This window comes from Macaca mulatta, chromosome 5, assembly GCF_049350105.2.
Source record: "Macaca mulatta isolate MMU2019108-1 chromosome 5, T2T-MMU8v2.0, whole genome shotgun sequence".
Lineage (NCBI taxonomy): Eukaryota > Metazoa > Chordata > Mammalia > Primates > Cercopithecidae > Macaca > Macaca mulatta.
In genome coordinates, this window is record NC_133410.1 from 154,343,091 (window position 1) to 154,360,332 (window position 17,242).

The 17,242-nt window shown below is 40.3% G+C and overlaps 1 protein-coding gene across 8 annotated transcripts in view; it reads right to left on the bottom strand.

Moving 5' to 3' along the window:
* ZNF827 (zinc finger protein 827) overlaps nt 1-17,242 on the bottom strand; it is a 174,246-nt gene that overhangs the window by 20,642 nt on the left and 136,362 nt on the right. For all 8 annotated transcript variants that reach the window (XR_013417314.1, XM_015139303.3, XM_015139301.3 and 5 more), the window contains one exon: nt 1,179-1,316. Coding sequence is in view for 7 of the 8 variants with exons in the window: in XM_015139303.3 (XP_014994789.1) it covers nt 1,179-1,316 (138 nt within the window). In the remaining variant the exon portion in view is untranslated. The remainder of the gene's footprint in view (nt 1-1,178; nt 1,317-17,242) is intronic.

The window sequence follows — 17,242 nt, forward strand, 5'->3', positions numbered from 1 at the left end:
GCTCACTGCAACTTCCACCTCCCGGGTTCAAGCGATTCTCCTGCCTCAGCCTCCTGAGTAGCTGGGATTACAAGTGCACGCCACCACACCCAGCTAATTTTTGTATTTTTAGTAGAGATGGGGTTTCACCACTTTGGCCAGGCTGGTCTCAAACTCCTGACCTCAGGTGATCCACCCGCCTTGGCCTCCTAAAGCGTTGGGATTATAGGTGTGAGCCACCGTGCCCGACAACAAAAACCTTTTTTTAAAAAATTAGCCAGGCATAGTGGCAGCGTGCACCTGGAGTCCCAGCTACTCAGAAAGCTGAGATGGAAGGATCGCTTGAACCCGGGAGGCAGAGGTTGCAGTGAGCTGGGATGGAGCTACTGCACTCCAGCCTGGGTGTCAGAGCGAGACCCTGTCTGGGGAGGAAAAAAAAGACAAAATTAATCTTGTCCTATTAATACTTCCTGTCTTGCTTTTAAAATTTTGTGTGATGTATGAAACCTTTATTTCGAACTTTTCTTTATCATTTTGTTTTTGTGTTCCCTGTAAAGAAGATACATCTGGATTACTTAAAAACCTGATTTCAATGTAAAAATGGAAATGTTTGATTTTATTATTTCCATCTTGCTTTATGTTTACTACTGATTTTACCTTATGTCTTTTTGTCTTCAATTATTTTTTGCTGTGTGGACTAAGTTACTATTTATTCCTCCTTGTTAACTTGGTTGCCTTCCCTTTCCCATCTCTCAGAACCAACCATATTTCTCCACAATTACATGTAAATAAAGGCAGAAGCTGTTTCTCCACCGAGGTGCCTTTTCCCCAGCTGCTCTGACCCATCACAATAAGATAAAACCAGTAAGATGGAGTGTGTCCCCCTGTCCTGCACTCTCAGGATGAGCTCAATACATTTTTTTTTTTTACAGAATTTAGGAATTTTACCGGAATAAACCTAAATTGTGTATATTTTCTCATCAGTCCTACTTGGAACTCAATGAACCCTTTCAATACAAATAAAAAAGCCTTTCCAAGGTCTTCTTTAAACATGCCAGGCAAAACGGCTTGAAAATGTCAGGATAAACACATTCCCAGCGCTTCCTGTAACGCCTCTCTTAGAGAAACTCAGCTTCTGGAGAGTAAAGAAGTTGGTGATGGAGCATGGAGGGCTGACAGCCCAGGCCCCACTCACTCACCTGTGTGCAGCGACAGGTGTCGGGACAAGGTCTGCTGTCGGCCAAACACTTTCCCACACACGTCACAGGGAAAAAGTTGGTCATTGAATTTCCAGGATGGTAATCCATTCCCTGCCTCTAGGACTATCTTTTCTGTTTCTGGGTCAAAAGAACAAAGCATCATGAGAAATAAGGCAACAAGAATACATTTTCTGTTAGTCAACATTCAGGATTTCAGCAGAGCCTTCCCTCTGAAGAACGTGGCTAGTAACTGCAAATGAGTCTCCGGAACTGGTTTTCATGCTCATTTCCTGTCTCTAAGAAGGCCATTCTTGAAAGCTGTGGTGGCAAGTGGATTCCGACACCCGTCAAATCTTCAGTATTTGCTGTCTTTCATCACTGAAGACTAGCCAACTAACCCTCTAGTCAGTTGACAGCACTGTGCCCAGTATACAGCAGATACTCAATAAATACTTGTTGAATGAGTTGCCTGACTTGCATGTTAAAATTCCAGAAACGTAGGCTCTTGCCACAAGACAGTAAATAAAGGATTGTAGGCTGGGCTTGGTCACTCACACTTGTAATCCCAGCATTTTGGGAGGCTGAGGCGAGTAGATCACTTGAGCTGCAAAGTTCAAGACCAGCCTGGCGAACATGGTGAAACCTTGTTTCTACTAAAAATACAAAGATTAGCTGGGCATCGTGGCGGGTGCCTGTAATCCCAGCTACTTCAGAGGCTGAGGCATGAGAATCGCTTGAACCTGGGAGGCGGAGGTTGCAGCGAGCTGAGATCACACCACTGCACTCCAGCCTGGGTGACAGAGTGAGACGCTGTCTCAAAAAAAAAAAAAAAAAAAAAAATTTTTAAGTCTCAGATTCTGATGTGAAAACAAATGGTGCTATCCCTTGAAAGGAAATACACTTTCATTCTCTTTAAGAAGAAAGCTTTGCTCTTCATTCCAGTTTGAGCAAAATCCTTAATGAGGAATTTGTGCTAAGTAGACTCAGTGATGACTACCGCACACCGTGCCACAGAAAATTCCCTAATGCAAGAATGAACCAGAATTTCCCCAAAGGTCTCACATTTGGGAAAACAGTGAGTGCCACAAGTTGTCCACCCATAATTCATAGCCATGAACGAAACAAATGGACTTTAATACATTCTCTAATCATCTTAAAGAGTTTTTATTTTCTCATTCTTATCCCTAGGATTACCTTTAATCCTAATTCATGTTTCTTCTTGTGGAACTGTACCAGATTATGTAAACATTCCTTCTATGATAATGTCATAAAATAGGTGACAGAGAACACCAGGAAGAGGGAAGGAGACACTTCTAAAAGGACACTTGAATGGGCCACTGATAGGCCTTTCACCTCACTTTGAAGACGAAGACAAATGATACATTAAGTTAATATCTTGTCTTTTACCTCAGTAAATCATTGCAAATCTCCTTAAAGCACAGTGCTGCATTTAGAACTGGACACCATGTGGTGATAATTGAATGGTGGTAAGAACTTCTCACAATCTAAGCAGATGAAAATGCTCACAACACGAGTCAGAGATAACATCAGAAGAAAGAACTTTATTTCACACAATTTGGTTAAAACTGCTTCCCAATACAGGCTTCCACCTGTATGTGGATAAATCAACGGGATCAATTTTCATTTGAATGATTTTCCAGATAGGGTAATCTAAGGGAAGAAGAAACAAATATGAATGTATGTCTGGAAAGGGGAGGAGGGGAAATGATGGTGAAACTGCAATAATGTTCGCTGTGAGGCACCTGCCAGCAATCCCAACACTGATAAAGCACATGAATTGATTTATCTGTGTTTGTTAAAACGTAGCACTTGGGGCCTTAGGGAGAAGAGTTGCTCTTATTAAAGTAGAAATGTGTGACTAAAAACCTCTCAAGGGAAAGAGAATTAAAAAAAGGGAGTTGAACTTCTGAGAACAAGAACTACTCTTAGACGGCTGTCCTTGAGTCCAAGCAGTGGGCATTTCAGCTGTGCAGTGAATTTCAGTATATCAGTAGCTCCTTTTCAGTGTATAATAAAAACAGTGCTTCCAAGAACGATAATGGTAATAATTATAAGGAGAGGTCAAGAGGGTGCAGGGTCTCTTAATACATTCATAACAAGAATGAATGAATTGGGTCAAATACCAAACAAGTAGATGCAATTAAAAATAGATAAGCATCTTAATAAATCCTTCAGGTATCAGTCATGTACTCAAGAAGTTGAAGCATCATGAACTGTCTGATTCCTTCCACTGGTCTTAGAAAATGATGAAAGCACAAATCTCATCATGTCTTGTTCTGTATGCCAATGGCTCCTCAAGGCCAAACTTCTGGCTTCTGAGTCCTTCATGGCCTGGCTCTGGCCACCTCCCACCACCCAAATGCTTGGCAAAGTAGACTGCTTGACTTTTCAGGAACAAACAATTCCCTTTTAAGTGTCATTGCTTTTGAATCAACTGTTCCTCCACCAACAGCTACTCCCCACAACTACTTCTGCACAATAAACTCAGACTCAATTTGAAGCCCCATCTCAGATTTCATCTCCTTGGTGAAGCCCTGCCCAATTCCCAAGGAAGATTTAGTCATTTCCCTTGCTCTGTCCCAGGGCACTTTTATGAATATTTCCATTGTACCACTTTACCTGTTATATCACTTGTTTACATATCTTCTATAAGCCATATATATATATATATATATATATATATATATATATGCATATAAAACACCCAGCCCAGCCAGCATAGTCCAACGTGAAGCAGTGCTCAGTCAACACGTCCCCTGGCCTCCCTCCCCTGGGGGAAGGGTTCTGTATTATTTATTTGTGTATCCTCAGCATTAGCACAATCTCTGCTACATAAGAGGTGCTTAGTATATATTTGTTGAGTAAATGAATGAATAAAAGGGTCCAAGTGAGGCAGAGAATAGACATTATTCTTATTTTATAGAGCAAAAGACTAATAATTTAGTAGCATTCATTAAGGCCTATGGCCAATTCAGAATGAAAAATCAGGCTACCTGCCTTTTGAATTACTGTTTTAACTCAATTCACTAACTGCTTTCATGATTCTATTAGTGGAAATGTTTGCAGTCCTGAGCCATACCTCCAAAGGCTCTAAATTCTTACCTCTTCCCAATAGCATCAAGCCACAAGATGATTCCCTTTATGATGAACTCTGGCAGTTGCTATTTGTCAGTTAACCCAACAGTCATTGTCAGCTTTCCTTATCCCCTGACTTCTCCAGCCATGGAAGCAGCTGGGGTAGCCATGTGCCAAAGTTCTGAGAAGGCTTTTGCGTTTCCGTTAAAATGAAGGATATGACTAGTATTGCCCCCTTCTCTTTTCCAGCCTTGATCACAGAAGAAATGGTTAGGACTCTGGCAGCCATTTTGTGAATATGAGGCATGAAGACAAAAGCCAACTGCCAAAGATGGAGAAAGGGAAAGATGGGAAAAGTATAGGTCCTTGATATGGTTTGGTTCTGTGTCCCTGCCCAAATCTCATGTCAAATTGTAATTCCCAGTATTGGAGGTGGGGCTTGGTGGGAGGTGACTGGGTCATTAGGGGTGGAGTTCTCATGAATGGTTTAGCATGGTCTCTCTGGTGCTGTTCTCATGATAGTGAGTGAGTTCTCACAAGATCTGGTTGTTTAAAAGTGTGCAGCACCTTCCCCTTCTCTATTCCTACTGCTCTGGCCATGTAACATGTGCCTGCTTCCTCTTCACCTTCCACTATGACCGGAAGCTTCCTGAGGCCTCCCCAGAAGCCAAGCAGATGCCAGCATCATGCTTCTTGTACAGCCTATGGAACTGTGAGCCAATTCAACCCCTTTCTTTATAAATTACCCAGTCTCAGGTATTTCTTGATAGCACTGCAGGAACTGACTAATACAGTCCTCTGTGACATTTCTCAGTAGCTGAATGAACACCAGCAACCACCCACTTCTGGACTTCTTGTTTCGTGAGGGAAATAAGTCCCTGTTTGTTTCAGCCACCGTTGGTTGGGTTTTCTGTTACTTGTAACATTCTTAACTGAAGGCCCTTCCTATGGTTCCTCTTGGTCTTAGGACTTTGAACATTAGGTTCCACCTTTTGACAGGCTTTAATTCCCAAAATCCCCCATCCTGTGAAGAACTCTCCACATTAATTATCAACAGCAACAAGTGTACAGCCAGCCGAACACATTTCCATCTTAATTATCTTCTTCTGTTGGGAAAGAAAAACCTTAAAAGCTTCTTTTAGATTACTCAGGAATTTCCTTTAAAAAAACTTTTTATGAAGCATAATATATGTAACAGAAAAGTGCACATATCAATAACTGCTTTTAAGTAGTTCCAAAGTCACAAAACAGCTTGGAATATGGGTACTATTTTTAAATTTTTGCTACTCTTCATCTTGATTCCCCTATCCCTTAGCATTTGTTTCATTATTTTAAGTAGCTTGAATGTATACTTAAGATTCTCTTCATTTCTTTTAGAAATACTTGTCTAATGGTAACCTCTTTTTTTGTATGGAGTCTCATAGGATTTTGTCTCTTATAAAGCATTTTATTTCTTTTCACACTCTTATGTTCTGATCCCTGGGATAACCATAAATTGCTTCCAGAAATTCCTGGCTACTCGGTATTATGTGATCAGATGTTTTTTCTCCACTTTTCCACCTATGATGTTTGCCTTGAATGTCATTTGGGCTTTTCCTCTTCCTTATATAGGTTTTTGTTTTAAATGAAGCAAACAGGTGTATAGGATTAAGCACTTTTGTCCTTATAGTACAGCTGGAAAAATAGGAACACAGTGTAAGGAGAACGATCCCATCTTAGCAATCCGAAAACAAGGCTTTCAGCTCTTCCTATTAATGGTGAACTGAGGTCTGTCATCCATAATGATGAGGACTAGTTGGTCAAAATACAATACAGCAAACTATGCTTCTTATAACCTAGTTATTCAAGGGGACATGTCTCATTTCATGCATAGGTCCTGGGAAGATGAAACCCATCCAGCATGTCTCCAAAAATTTTCCTTAATTAAACACATTTCGTAGAATTCAGGAGACAATTCTATCAAAATCTGCTTGACAAAACATTGTATCAAGTAGAGCACTCAGTTATCTTCAGATCCAATTTGTTCATTTTCAGGAGGATAAAAATGAAGCCTTATATTCCAGGACCTCTCCAACCCCAGGGTAACACACAACTTGCACAAGGTTGGGCAACAGTTTACACAGTAACTAAGTCTCTATCCTGCCCCAAATCTTAGTTCAAGAAGGAACCTGAACGATCATCTTGTTCAATGTTTTCTGTTTTATATATTAGGGAACTGAGGCCAAGAGAACCTAAGTAATTACCCCAGGTAACCTGGCTAGTGACTCTGGGAGAGCAGAGACAGACCCACGGTGTCATTCAAGCTCCTCCAAGCCATATGAAATCAATGCCAAAGTCCACAAACAAACAAAGGAGGGATTTTTCTTCTCTTCCTGTTCTTTGGCTCTGAGTTTAATACTCTTGGTTACACATGGACATGTGCAGATTTAGCAACAATCCACAGACACTAGCACTTTTCTCCATTTCTCTTCTTAAAAGTGTAAGCCTAGAATATTTCCAGGCACAGAGATGTTAGAAACTCTAATATGTCAAAACTTAGAATAAAGAAGGAACAAGATAGGGAAGTCCTAAAAGCCAGTCCTCTCTGAGGTAAACATGGTATTACTGAAGAAAGTTCCCTTGAACCTTTCATTGCCATTGGGGAGCATTTTCGGTAAAATTAAACAAACACACAAATAAGTAAAACCTCAAAAAACAACAGGGACAAAGGAAAGGACTTTAGTTTGCTTCCTTTCAATTTTAACATAATTTGACCCTATATTTGGTGTATTGTTTTGCTTTGTGGGCACATTTTACTGTGTGAAAAGATCCCTGTATTCTCTGACAAAACAGCCCTCTCGAAGAACCATCTCTCAACCTGATTTTGGTAAAAGAAATGCTAAGACAGAAGGCTTTATTTGGCGACAGCTGTAAGCAAAAGATTGGCCAAAATATGACCTCAATGCATAAATAACTGTTCAGATCAACTAAATCTCATTACTGAAGAAGAGGCTCTGGGGCCGCTTGGGTTTTCCATTGTGACGTGGTATTTTGATCACTTCTTTCTTTCATGATCAAGGCTGGAATGTTTTGTTTTGAGGCATACCTCAAACTGAAATTCTGAAATCCTCTGTAGTCTTGGATAGGTTAAAACCTACCAGGTCATTTTCCAGGCAGAAAGCAGAGGGCATGGAACTTTCTGGTCAGACTCTAGCCCTACTGGCTCTGTCCTTTGGTTTCATGGGTTCTGCATGGCCTCTGCTTAAAACAAGCTACCACCTTCTGAGGGCTGCTTGTGAAGCTAAGAGTCAGCTGTGGTTTATGACTCTTCGGGGGTTAATATCTTTGTTCCAGTGCTTGCAGCTCGTCTACATTCCTTTTTAATTTTTTCAGAGTCATTTCAATTTAGGGTTACTTGCCAACATCTACCGTTTTAGAATTTCCAGCTCAGAGGATCTATCTTGCCGTGTCACAGCTGTACTGGAACAACAGCCACAGTGCAGATGGCTGGCACTGGTGACCTGTCCCATCATTTCATTTACTACTAGTGACCCTGCACAAGATGCCAGAAGTGTTGCTCATGCCAGTCCTAACAGACTTACTAGGCTCCCTATGACCACCTCTCTGCAGGTGTTGGTGGAACCAGCTTCCCCTTTAAGTACCATTACACTCACCCAAAAACAGGCTTTTCTGCAGGTCAAGGTGTTGCCTCAATGAACTGCTAAGATAGAAGAATTGAGAAACAGTTTTTGTCGGCTGGGGGCAGTGGCTCAGGCCTGTAATACAAGCACTTTGGGAGGCCAAGGCGTGTGGATCACAAGGTCAGGAGTTTGAGATCAGCCTGGCCAACACTGTGAAACCCCGTCTCTATAAAAAATACAAAAATTAGCTGAGTGTGGTGGCATGTGCCTGTAGTCCCAGCTGCTCGGGAGGCTGAGGCAGGAGAATCGCTTGAACCCGGAGGCAGAGATTGCAGTGAACTAAGACCATGCCATTGCACTCTAGCCTGGGTGACAGAGTAAGGCTCTGTCTCAAAAAATAAAAGAAAAAAAAAGAAAAGAAAAAAGAAATAGTTTTTGTCAATCTCTGCTCAGTTAGAAACACTGGGTGGAGATTCTTAGATGTAAAAGAGTTAACAGCCTTGATCTCTGGGCTCATTTCAACCTTCAATGCTTAACAAACTTAGTAAAGAAGAATTTTGCATTACTACTTTCAGAGGGTCCATGCACAGGCCCTGGGAAGATGACACCCATCAAGCATGTCTCCAAAAATTTTTATTAATTAAACCCATCTGATAGAATTCAGGTGACAGTTCTATCAAACTCTGACAGAGCATTAGATCAAGTAGAGGACTCTGATACTTCCAATCCAACTCCTTCATTTTCAGGAGGACAAAAAAGGAAGCCTGTCACTCCAGGAGTTCTCAGACCCCAGGGCACCCCACATCTTGCACGGGGTCAAGTAACAGTTTCCACAGTAATTAAATCTCCATCCTGCCCCAAACCCAAGATCAAGGAGGAATCTTAACAATCATTTTTTTTCAAAGTTGCTGTTTTACATATAAGAAAACTGAGGCCTAGAGAACCTGAGGAACTACCCCAGGTAATCTGCCTAATGATTCTGGGAGAGCAGAGACAGACCCACAGTCTGCCTGCTCCTCTAAGCCATATGTAATCAATGCCAACTGCTTAGTAAACAGCTGCTTCTGAAAAATCGTCCCAGGAAAACTGGGTGACCTTTTTTTTTTTTTTTTGCTTAGTGCTGGGTAACAGCTTAAAAAATACTTACTGATTGATTTGTATCGTAAACAACTGTGTTTTCTATATCTGGTTCTTTATGCAGGTCATTTTAAATCAATAGTAGAAAACTGGACCTTGATTCCTTGGGTAACAGAAATGGCTAGTACTAGATGTCCCTAATTCCAGTGAGGCTGATCACATAGAACTTGAGCACCATCGGGACCTTCTCTAAGCCTCCAAATGTAGATAGTCACTGCCAGAATCTAGGCCAATTGATGTCTGCCATTATAACAATATTTCTTTTAAAAAAAAAACTATATAACTGAATCCTTTACAAAATCCACATACGAAAAGTTGGATATTGCTTCCGTGTTTTCCCTGTACTTGTATTTCCAAGATTAGTGGGATCCTCTATAAAACCTTATTGAATAAATGACATAATCACATCATCAAGATCAGGACTGTTGTACTGAACGTAAACCTAATTTTATATTACAACATGGAAGCAAACTGACAATATTGATTCAGGAATCATGTCTAAAGGACCTGGTTATTATCTTGCCCATTACACAGACCAGTGACCACTTCTCTTCTTAATGATGATGGTAGGATTTAAGGTCTTAGCAAATGCCCTCAGAATGTCCCAATGTTCAGGCCATTTATAAATCTTTGTTAGAAAAATAATCAGGCCTGAAAATTATGTCTTTTTTGTTAGTTTGTTTGGCTTTGTGACAGAAACTGATGTTTATTTACTCAACGTCTAACAGAATATGCGGGTTTTTGTTTTGTTTCAAGGTGGCAATGTGCCCAGTTAAAAACATACCTTCCTTACTAGCTTCCATTGCTATTAAAGGCTGGTCATGGAACACAGTTCTGGACAATGAGATATAGGTGGTAGTTCCTATAAAGACTTTTGCCCTTCACTCTGCCTCCTCCTTCTTGGCTGTCTGGAGGTACCGCAGCTCTCTTTCAATCATGAAGATGAAGGCCATCGATAACGACGGAGGAGCAGAAAATAAAATGGTGGGTCCTTGACGTTTTCCTCAAATAGCTATACCAGTCTTACATTGCCTATTTCTGAATTCTTTATTATGGGAGAAAACAAATCCATAATTGGTTAAGTCTCTGTGGTTAAGTTGAACATGATTCCAACAAATAAAGACTTAACGTGTATAGTTTCATCCAATTTTGGCAATTTATCTCTATTATGCAAAACAATATTGGAGTTTGTTAACAGTATATTAAGGAGACCATACATAATTAAAACAATAACTTATATTTATGGAGGACTGACCACTGCATTAGTCACTATATGGTGCATTTTACACATATGTTTAATATTTAACCTTATAGCAGCACTATGTATTAAGACACTATGATTACCATTCTTATTTTACAACAAAACAAAACAAGAAAACAAAAACAGTATCAAGCTCAGGGTGGCTAAACTCAAGGTCATCTAGCTGGTAAGTGATAGCCTTTCCCAAACCCAAATCTGTCTAACTACAAAGCCCATACTCTCAACCATTTATTACGTTATACTACAAGACCAAAGAGGAAAATCTAATGGTTCTAATTTATTTCACGAGAGACAGATCTTCTGTCTGTTACAATCTCGATTTGTTCCGCTGTAAATTCACCAACCATAAAGAAGAAGCATCCGCGATCACATAAATCTAAAGAGAGCTTTATTGAGGCAACCTAAATGCTTCCCCCAGGGCCTGCCTGGAGAGAGAATGGTGGAATTTGGAGGCTCTGCCTCATTTCTGTTACCCAAAGCCTCTTTGGCCTCTTCTTTACATCTTTACATCTAGTGAGTTGCTGCATATGAAAAATCTGAGCACCAATTATGTAAATTTTAATCATAAAACTTATTTCAGGTCAGCTTTCACTTGCTCCAGAATGAGACCCTTATAGTCTGTTCTTTCAACTTTTCCCAGTGAAGAAAAATAACAGGCATTCAAGTGCAGAGCTACCTAAAGACTGTATTAGGTGATAGCACATCTTTAAATCCAAAAGTTATCTTCTGTAATTTACTATAAAGTATGGGCACATATAAGAACACCTTGAGGAAAAACATTATCATTGGGCAAATACAAGAATTTCCTCTTTTCTCTTGTTTGTTGTTGAACTGGGTTTTCAATATATGTTAATATTTACTGAGTAAATGAGGAAAGGAATAAATGAAATGAAAAGAGCAGATCACTATAATTAAAAATTTAACGATTCTAAAATACTCTAATATTCTAGAAATACTGAGTTTAGAAAGTAAATCCAGACTTTCTAAAATACTAAAATTTTAATGTTAATTTACTCCTGAAATTTTGCAATGTGCTATGCATCATACCTACAGAATACTGAATATATTTCTTTTTAAAATTCAAGTCACAGTCATTTCCAAATATTATTCAAGTAAGCCTCTAGGGATTCTGCAGTTCTCTTCACTAAGATTGGAATCCACTGGTATTCTCAATTATTCTAGTCTTCTTTTCTTATGAACAAGCCTTGATCATATCAACCATTCCTTTAAAGATTTCTAAATTTCCTTAAAGCCCTTATCAGCTCCCAGACACTGCAATATTCTTGTGTGACGACATCCAGTTTCAAATTTTCAGTCTTCCTCTTTCTCTGCTCCTAACCTATTGAATTTTGTATTAACAGAAAATATAACTATTCTACTTTGCCTTTCTCCTGACCTTGGGTTTTAGCACATTATAACATTTTTGTTAGTTGATGGCAGATTTAACATTTTAAAGCAACAGTGGTCACAAATATTTTTTCTCTTTGATCCAGAAATCCTACCTATTTGATTAGGCAGAGTTACATGTTTTTATATGATGGGAATTTCTGTTTGTTGGTTTATGTAATCATTTTCCTCAGGCGGGCAATCACAGACACGGGACTGGGAAATACTTTGTGTCTTAGTTCATTCAGGCTGCTATAACAAAACACTGAATGGCTTATAAACCACAGAAATGTTTTTCTCATAGTTCTGGAGGCTGAGAAGTCCAAGATCAAGGCACTGGCAGAATCAGTGTCTGGGAAGGTCCTGCTTCCTCACAGCCAGCCATCTTCTCACTCTACCCTCAGATGGCAGAAGAGGCAAGGGGTCTTTTATAAGGGCCTCTTTTAGAGGGGCACTAATCCTAGTCATGAGGGCTCCACTCCCAAGACCTAAGCACTTCCCAAAGGCTCCACCTTCTAAATAGCATCACTTTAGGGGTGAGGAATTTAACGTATGAATTGAAATGGGGGGACATAAACATTTAGACCACAGCACTTTGTTAACTAGGAGAGGAGGAAAGGGATTATTAGAATTTTCCTATGAATGTATGTCATAATGACTGGCAGCACTGATAATTAGTTACCAGTAATAATAAGTAGCATAGTTGGCATATTTTTTTATATAAATAAAATAGGCCATCTCTATTATATCATTCTCAGTAATTTGAATACACACATACTTTCTTTAATGGTTGAGAAAACTTTGGATTTAGGTGTAGCTGAAAGAGGAATTATACATGTGAATAGCTAAGATTTATTTAGCACTGATTTTACTCTGGGCACTGTGCTAAGGCTACAGGTTTTACTTACATAATTTCATTTAATCCTCTTAACAAAAGATTAAGGTTGGTCTCATTATCCTTATTTTATAGATGAGACAAATCAAGGCGCAGAATTGATTAAGAAATCAGCTTGTTCTTACATAGCTGGTATGAGGGAGAGCCAGGATTAAACCCAGGATGCCCAACTAGGAAGCACATGTACTCTACAGCTTTCCTTACACTGCACACAACTCTAGTTGTGTCCATGGGGTATGTCATTCCTCTTTGCAAAAACCTCTACTTTCTGTGACAAAGTAGATAAAGGCTGATAGCCTTGAGGCTTAGCTTCTGGCCTCAAGATTTCTATGAGATGGTGACCTCATTTTGGACCTGGTGCTAAGGAGGCCAACACCATGTGTTAAATGTTTCTCTTTCCTAGGTGGCAAGTGCTGCTGCATTTCATGGCCTCAGATCAAAATACAACCTCATTAGCTGCTGTGAACACAATGTTCCTGTTGAAGAATGGAATGGAGTTAAGAGTGTAGAAGGTCTGATGTAAATTTACTCCTACTCCAAATGCATATCCTATTGACAAAGAGTTTGAACTATTGCATTTGTATATGAAAGTCAGGGCATTCTATTGTTTTCAGTTGTCACAAGGGAAAAAAAAAAGAAAAAAAAAGAAATGGCATTACTACTGTCAATATAAATAAATGGAAAATCTAAGCTACTTCTATTTGTCATTTCAGGATTGGGAAATGGACTTTTGGCCCACAAACCAGAAATATATATATCCAACAGCCCAGGAATAGACATATAATTTTTTTTTTTTTTTTTTAAGATACAGGGTCTCTTTGTCACCCAGGCTGGAGTGCAGTGGCAAGGTCATAGCTCACTTCCGCCTCGAATTCCTGGGCTCAAGCAATCTGTCCATCTTGGCCTCCCAAAGTGCTGGGATTATAGGTCTGAGCCACTGCGCCTGGCTTGGGATATTTTTAAGTAACAGATAATATTCAATGATTCAACTCCAAAGTAGTTGAGCAAAAGAAGTACCTACATTTAAAAAAGACGTCTTCCTTCCATTTCAATTTTCAAATTGAAAAGGAATTCAAATAAATTAAATAAAAAGGTCAATGTAAAATTTTGGCTACAAATAACACTAGAGAAAGATCAAATAATAAACTGGAAAATATGGCAGGACTACCTTACTCCTGAGTGGAAATGCAATACATTCTAGTTACGTGCCCTGTATTACTGTAGGCTGTTTGTGTATTGATTTTTCTCATGCATTATGACTTGGCCACCTTTAAAAAGCATCTCTTCCTACCCTCTCTTTACATAGATCTTAAATATAATAGACAATAAATATTTGTGGATTTGTTTAAAATTCCACTAGCTATAGGCAAGAGAAAACATGCATAGATGCATACATATGTAATTTAATGTCAATAACTTCCACATAGACAAGGCTGAGAAGTCCCAGCCTGTGCATACTGCACCCTTAGGGTTCCCTAGAGTGACAGAACTAATAGTGTGTGTGTATATATGTGTGTGTGTGTGTATATATATATATATAAAAAGAGGAGTTTACTAAGTATTAAATTACACTATCACAAGTTCCACAATAGGCTGTCTGCAAGCTTGAGGAGCAAGGAGAGCCAGTCTGAGTCTCAAAACTGAAGAACCTGAAGTCTGATGTTCAAGGGCAGGAAGCATCCAGCATGGGAGAAAGATGTAGGCTGGGAGGCTAGGCCAGTCTTGCCTTTTCACGTTTTTCTGCCTGCTTTATATTTACTGGCAGCTGATTAGATTGTTCCCACCAGATTAAGGGTGGGTCTGCCTTCCCCAGCCCACTGACTCAAATGTTAATCTCCTTTGGCAACACCCACACAGGCACACCCAGGATCAATACTTTGCATCCTTCAATCCAATCAAATTGACACTCAGTACTAAACATCACACTTTCCTACCCTATAACAGAAAGCTGTTACCTCTAACTTTGATGGTAAAAGTTCAACCTCAAAAGGTCTTTGGAGACCTTCCCTCAGCAGAATCTTTGCCTCATCTTTGGTGAATTAGGGAGAACTGGAAGAAGGCATAGTATTGCTTCTAGTTCATAGAGAACTTGAGATGTAGATAAGCTAATTGCTTGCCTAAGGTCTTCCAGCAAAATTCTGACTGGGGGGATGTCAGTCTCAGCTCAGCTCCCTCTTCACCTCATCCCCCTGCCTCCCCACATGCTGAGGTTCAGGTTCTTAATCACACTACATACCAAAGGCTTTGCAGAACGAATCGGTCTTCAACCATACACTGTATTATGGAACATGTACTACAGCAGACAACAGATGTCACCATGAGAATCTTATTTTCTGCTATTTCCCAATTTTGGCATGTGAACATTTATAACCTTAATGTTGCATGAACAAAGATTTTTGCATTTAATATTAATATGGGAACTCACAAATCCTCCTTCTCCAATTGAAAGGCTGCCACATTCTGATTTCAACAGTGTATGGCTGCTTTTTCAGCATGTAAATTTGCCTCAAGGTCCTGTTGGTGTCTTCTGAGCTGAAAATGTGGTCACATTCTAGTCTTACAGGAGACAATGTCAGGTAAAATGTCTAGAGATTTTCACATTTGTCATTTTCAAAGCACACATAGCCTGTAATCCCAGCACTTTGGAAGGCCAAGGTGGGAGGATTGCTTGAGCTAGGAGTTGCAGACCAGCCTGGGCAACATGGCGAAACCCTGTCTCTACAAAATTAGCCAGGTGTGGTGGTGTGTGCTTGTAGGCCCAGTTACTCAGAAGGCTGAGGCTGGGGCGGAGTGGGGATGGGATAGGATGGGATGGGACGGGATGGGAATTGCTTGAGCTCAGGAGGTTAAGGCCACTGCACTTCAGCATGGGCGACAGTGAGAGACCCTACCTCAAACAAACAAACAAACAAAAAAAACAAAAATAGCGCATACATACCCAACAACAGTAAAGGCCAATGGAAAAGGTTTTTACTTGTCAAGACCTAATTCACAGAGATATTTCTACTGTTAAGGAAACCAGTAACATCCACAGCAGAACAAAACACTGCATAACACCATATCCCAAATATTGGTTTGGCAAGAAACCATGGGTTAAAAAGTGAGTTTTCAAAGACAGGGCTTTCAAGAGGACTGGCACCTTTATTTCCTCTTCCAAAGTGAAGGTTTAAAAAAAATGGCAAACTCTGCTGTCTAGCCAAGGCTGCCAAACCACGTGTACCTGCCAAACCACCCAAGAATCATTCAGTGGCTGGTAGACAGTGGGTCAATCTGCTTCCTCCCCTGAGATGCATGTGCTGGGGATGTCCTCATAGGGTCACGCCAAGTCAGAGGCAAGATGTTATGTTTTTTCTTTTTTGAGACTAAGTCTCACTCTATCGCCCAGGGTGGAGTGCAGTGGCGTGATCTTGGCTCACTGCAATCCCTGCCCACTGGGTTCAAGCGATTCTCATGCCTCAGCCTTCCCAGCAGCTGGGATTACAAAGCACCCACCACCCCACCCAGCTAATTTTTGTATTTTTAGTAGAGATGGGGTTTCACCATGTTGACCAGGCTGGTCTTGAACTCCTGACCTCAAGTTATCTGCCCCCCTCAGCCTCCAAAGTGCTGGGATTACAGGTGTGAGCCACCGTGCCTGGCTGGCGTCATGTTTTGCAAACAATTTTCGTCTCTTAGAGCCCATGGCTCTGAGTTACACAATTCTGGGACTACATCTGCAATAATTATGAATCAATGGCATTCTAACATAATCTACTTTCCCAAAACAAAAATTAGAGGTCAGATCCCCTCAGGCTCAAATCAGAACCTGAGTTCCTCTGTGTTGGATCTCACTGCATGAATTAGGCAACACGATAATGAGAAGTATTTCCGTTTGAGCCAATCGTTTTGCCCTAAACGATAGAACGTGTACGAGTTAATCCCTACATTAGATTCACATGTGCGAGGTAACGTTTTAACAGGGAAGTGGAAGCAGTTGTACTATTTCTGAAAATCTTTGCTGTGTCTGCCTAGCCAGAGTAGGGTATCTTATCAGTGGCTCCTCAGCTAAGGCTTCCAATTCCTTTTGAATTTAATTTGGAGTCAGTCAGTGGATAAATCACATAAAATATGCGAAAGAGAACTAGCTGTTGATTCTGGGCACGCATATATTTGGCCCACATAGTTAAGTGATCGTGTCTCTACAGTGAGATAAAATGGCCTACCAGAAGCAGTAATAAACCCCAGGTGACTCCACTGAACCATTCTTTCAGGCTTCAGTGTCTACCCTACCGAAACCATGCTAATATCCTTCATATTCTGTTAACTTGGGAAGGATGTAACCACTTGATTCCACAGGGTGAAAAACTTGCCATTTGGAACCACAGAGGGAAGAAACTTTTACTTTATTTCCCCATTTCAATTATCAGTTTGAAGGGAGGTTCTTCACTCTTTCAAGTACAGAGCTGCTTAAGAATAATTGTTCCTAAAACAAACACACGCAGACATGTTTCCACTTGTTTGTATGTAAAATATCTCTGGAAGGATGTATACGAAACTGGGAACACTGGGAAGGGTGAGAGTCGGGGGTGGAGAGGGAGGAGGTTAGCGGAGCAAGGAGAAGTGAATTGTTGGTGGGGAAGGGTGGAAGGGAGACCTTATTTGGTTACTTGCAAATCAACTTTCTAACCAA